This window comes from Charadrius vociferus, unplaced genomic scaffold, assembly GCF_000708025.1.
Source record: "Charadrius vociferus isolate BGI_N301 unplaced genomic scaffold, ASM70802v2 scaffold600, whole genome shotgun sequence".
NCBI lineage: Eukaryota > Metazoa > Chordata > Aves > Charadriiformes > Charadriidae > Charadrius > Charadrius vociferus.
Window position 1 is genome coordinate 1,453,489 of NW_009646404.1, and position 4,510 is coordinate 1,457,998.

At 45.8% G+C, this 4,510-nt stretch overlaps 1 protein-coding gene across 1 annotated transcript in view; it reads right to left on the reverse strand.

Annotated features, from left to right (window-relative positions):
• The window catches only part of SCNN1G (sodium channel, non-voltage-gated 1, gamma subunit), a 12,368-nt gene extending 12,290 nt beyond the window's left edge, over nt 1–78 (reverse strand). The window contains exon 1 of the mRNA XM_009895242.1: nt 63–78. Coding sequence (XP_009893544.1) covers nt 63–78 — 16 coding nt within the window. The remainder of the gene's footprint in view (nt 1–62) is intronic.
• Nucleotides 79–4,510: the final 4,432 nt, after the last annotated feature.

Sequence of the window (4,510 nt, forward strand, 5' to 3'; positions counted from 1 at the left end):
AAAGCCGGCTGATGCTTCTGCTGCGCTTTACTGGTGAAAATGTCCATTTTGCTGCTTCATACCTCTGTCGTGCGGCATTTAGAAAACTTGCGACGAATTGTTGTTGTGGTGCTGGAGCTGTGAGCTGTGAGCGTGGACAGGAGGAGGAGGAGGCGGCAGCTACTGGGAGTTGCGCTTCCCGGGCTCCCCAAGCACTTGGGAGCTTGGGCTGATTTAGGAAATGCGTTGTAGGAGTATAGGATTGTAACATCCTGCTTGTACTAACCAGTGGTTAATACCGTGACATTCACCGTGCTGGAGCCCTCACACTGTGGTTTGATCCGATGGGGCCGTCTCCTGCCCCGCCGTAGGCAGTGCGGTCACCCCAGTTGTTGTTGTAGCAGAGGGCATGGTTGTTGCACCTATGGTTTAAAAATGGCCTGCAATGCTTTTGGATGAAATGAAACAATTCTTTTAAAAGTGCTCCAGGCCTCCCTTGCTTCTTGAAACAGTAAGGATGTTGTGAAGTTTTATTGTAACGGCAATTCCCTGGCATGTAAAACCGCTTGACTGTGTGAAAGAATGAGAGGGTAGGTGGTAGCTTCCACACCATTAACTTAAGACGTTTGCTTTAGGGGAATTTTTCTTGCAGAGTGAGTTGAAGAGGGGATGCACAGATGCATGAAAATACAAGAAAGTGATTTACACATTCTCTGGCTCTCTGTCTTCGGTTTAGATGGGGTGTGGCAGCAAGTAGAGACTGTGGGTACCACCATCTGCTCTCCCTTGATGTCTGTTGTATGGTGGGATGTCCGAGAGGCTCCTCTGAGGTGTCAGCGGTCTTTGGCATCCTCAGTTGTTCGGACTGATGCACGGCCAGCACCCTCCTCCCTTTGCTTCTCCTGTTTCCAGGCGGCTGCATCCACCCTCACCGCAGCTGTATGGGGGATATTCTCCGGGGAGCCCGGCTGTTTGCCTTTGGAGCGAAAACGCCTGCCCTCTCTCGAGGATGCCTGGCACTGGGTAGGGACTGCGTGCGACTCTGGTGTTTTCAGAAGTGTTTATTGATGGAGGAGCTCTTGGAAGCCGATCTGCTCAGCTGCAGTTTCGGTGCATTCAGTCCTGGCAGTAGCAACGGGCATTCGCCTTTATCGTAATCCTTCACCACCCTAGAGGCGTTCTGGCAAGAGAAGAAATTGTGGATTTCTCCTGAGTAATGCAAGGAATAAAAGGTTGTGAAAGCGGAATTATCGTTTGCCAGTGTAACTGATAAAATCAAAGGAGAAAGCAGACCACTTTCTAGGCCAAGAGAGGCTGTTTATGCAGGCCTTGGTAGAGGTGTTCAGATAAGAGTGACAGAAGGAGGAAGAGAAACAGGTCTGTAGATTAAATTAAGGACGTGTTCCAAATTTAGGGCTTTTTTTAATAATGGAACTTTCTTTGCTTATTTGCAGGCGTCACTAACGGTAAGTGAATGCTTTTCTACTTGTTGATGTAGCAGGAGCCCATCAATCTTCTACCTGCCAGGTCCCCTGGAGGTTTTTAAAAAGCATCTTGCTGTGGGGGATCTTGGCCCAGTAGGTCCTGTTCACTGCTGCACAATGTCAACAGCCCGTGTCTTCCTCCGAAGGACTTTGTCATTATGTCAAGTACTCAGCTGTTTCCTTACAGGGGTCAATTACTTTTAATAGTAAATTAACGCCTCTAAAGACAGTTAAGTAGCCTGAACCTGCTATTAAATTCAGTGTTCTTAATTAAAATTTTCTGCAGCAGATTTGCACAGTTAATTTAAAGATGTAAACAACGGGCTTAGATTTGAGAAAGGTGAAGGCTGGCATTTTTACTCTGGAAACTGCTGTTTCTCCCCAAACCAAGAAAATCACCCCCCCAAGTTTGTTTTGCATAGAGGGTGGAACATTCCCTATCTTCATTGCTTTAACTTTTTTTTTTTTTAAGGGTAAAAAGTGTTTTTAGGAGAGTCATTTTGTGCTTTCATTCCAACAGTAATAGCTATTGGTAGTAATATTTATTTGGTAGTCAAAAAAGTCTTTAGCCAGCATGCTTAGAAATCTGCGTGTGGTGGCTTTTTTGCCCTCCCCCCCTTTGGCACTGAATATAATTGGGCAAAGACACTTCCTGATTCCTAAGTACTTATCGGCAGGCGCTAAGCGTATTTTAGGATAAAGGATAATACTTGTCATCTTGCTCAGTCTTATATCTGTAGGCTTTTTTCTTGGGACAGAGGAAATTCTTTTCTAAGAGGGGGTCTCTCCGAGTCCTTGTAGACAGGGGCCTTTGAGGGGGAGAGTTTCTAGTTGCTCTTTACCCTTAGCTGTTTTTTCTTGGTAGTATTTTCTCCCTTTTTAGGTTGGTCTTCGAGAAATAACCATCCCACGGGTTCATGAATCATGTAGTCCTGCTGCTGAAAACAAGCAAAATGCAATTAAAACAAGTGGTTTGTATAAAATGTTTTGTCTTGTAATTGCTGGGTCAAGCAAGAGCCTTGCAAGAGAGCTAACACATGGGGAGGGGAAGTGAAGTGTTTGCCCGGCCAGCAGCTAGCACATCATCTCTGGTCAGATCTACTTGAAACACAAGGATCTCTGCCAGTTTCTGCATTTTTAAACCTGACATTTCTCTCTGCCATGATAATTTTTTTTAATAAGTTTTTTCTTCCCAGTCTGCAGCGTAGGTCTGTGCGGAGTGCTCTCTAAAGTGTTTGCAGTGGCTTATCCTTGGGGCAAGGATCTGCTGTGGAAAGGGCTTTTTTTCCCAAGGAGGACTTTGGGAATGCTTGTTGGCTGTGATTGAAGTGCAGTAGAAGTTGCGTGTCAAGCTGTGTGTGTCCTCTGCTGTTCCTCGTACTGAGGTCTTCGCTGCCCCAGGGGCGTGTGCTTTGCTTTCCGCAGCTGAGCTAGCAGGAGGCGAGGGCAGTGGGGAGGCATGTCTTCGTGAGAGCTGGAGGAGCAGGAGGTGTAGAAGGATGCAGCAGTAGGAGAAGGTTGGGGAGGGAATGGACTGGGATGTGGAAGCGGAGGGGTTTGGTTCTTCCAGGTTCCTCCTTGGGGCTGGGAGCAGAAGGGACCCTGTGCAGCCCCTCCCTGGGACATGACACAGGAGCGCTGTGGCAGAGATGGTGGATGTTGGTTTTTTTTATCTCTGCTTTGGATGACTTTCCTGTTTCTTCTGTGCTCATTTGCAGTTTGTTTTAACAATCCTTTTCTTCTGATTGCGCAGTGGTTTTTATTTTCCTGCTTAAACAGAGCTGCTGCTTTCATAACAAGGGCCAATATTGCAGCTTGTGCTTCCTCTTTCCCCTTTGTGATGGTGTGACAATGGTGACAAACATCTATTGTATAAGCAGTAGCTGTGCTTCAACTTGTTTTTTTTTTTTTGCAGGGAGCTGTCCCATTCTGCCTGCAAAGTTCCTGGGAGTGTCAGAGAGTGAGGACAGAGCGTCCTTTGTAATGGGGAATCTGGCTGTGACGCTCAGGGGGTGATGATGGGTGTCTTAAGCGAGAAGGGGTTTTATTTAAACTAATTGGGCTTGAAAACTTGTATATACTTAACCAAGTCCTCTACCTTTGCATTCCTTGGACTTCTGGGCTCCTGTGGGTGATGAGGGTGTTTTCTGTTTTGAGGCTTTCTTCGTAGCTAAGCCAGTTGCACACTGAAGCATGTCAAGTGTTTAACAAGACCCTTTGTATGCTAAAACTGCATTGATTTCTTTTTTTTTTGTCCTACAAGATGAAGAGTGCCTTATTTTTATGACCTGCATTACGTACAGCAAATACAGTAAAATTATAAGAACTGGATCAAGTTGGATTATCAGAATTAGATCTGAAGCCATAATGAGTTCCTGTTAGTAGAGCAGGGATTATTGTGCCAGGTTAATAGTGCTGCTTCCATTTATGTTTATTTTTAAACCTGTGTTTAGCGAAAGGTTTCCTAGTAGCTGTGTGTAACTTATAGTTTCAAGGTGCTTGTGTTTTGGAAATGCGCTTGGTGTAAACACTGCAGTTGGGACAAGCGGTCTGTCAACTGTGCTGGTCACTTCTTTGTGAATTAATAACTAACGCCTCTGAATTATGAAGGAACTCCTGCAAAGTATTGACATAGCATCTTCACCTCCTGTTGGAGATAAAATGACAGCAGTTCTCAGTGTGGGGTTGCTTGGTGCAGTTTGGGCATTGGAAGCCTTCAAGCCTGCACTCGGAGCTGTTAGCCACGAGCTCTGCCGCTCACTAGAGCCCTCGTGCTTTGCTAACGGGGCCAGTTATGTGAAATGGGATCCCCTGCATCTTGTAGAGGTCTGCCCAGTGCAGCCATCAGTTATTTTATTCTGGAGAGTGTCAACTGCTTATTCCTAAAATATTTCTGCGGAGAGCTGTTTGTCCTCCCTTTACGCAAAGAGATGGAAGAATGGGACATGAAAGAAGCGCAAGACCCTTCACCTTTCACTCCTGGTTCCTCATCTTTTAGTTCCTGGTGTTTCAGTTCCTTTCTTCATTTAAAGGGGCTTTGAGTAGGG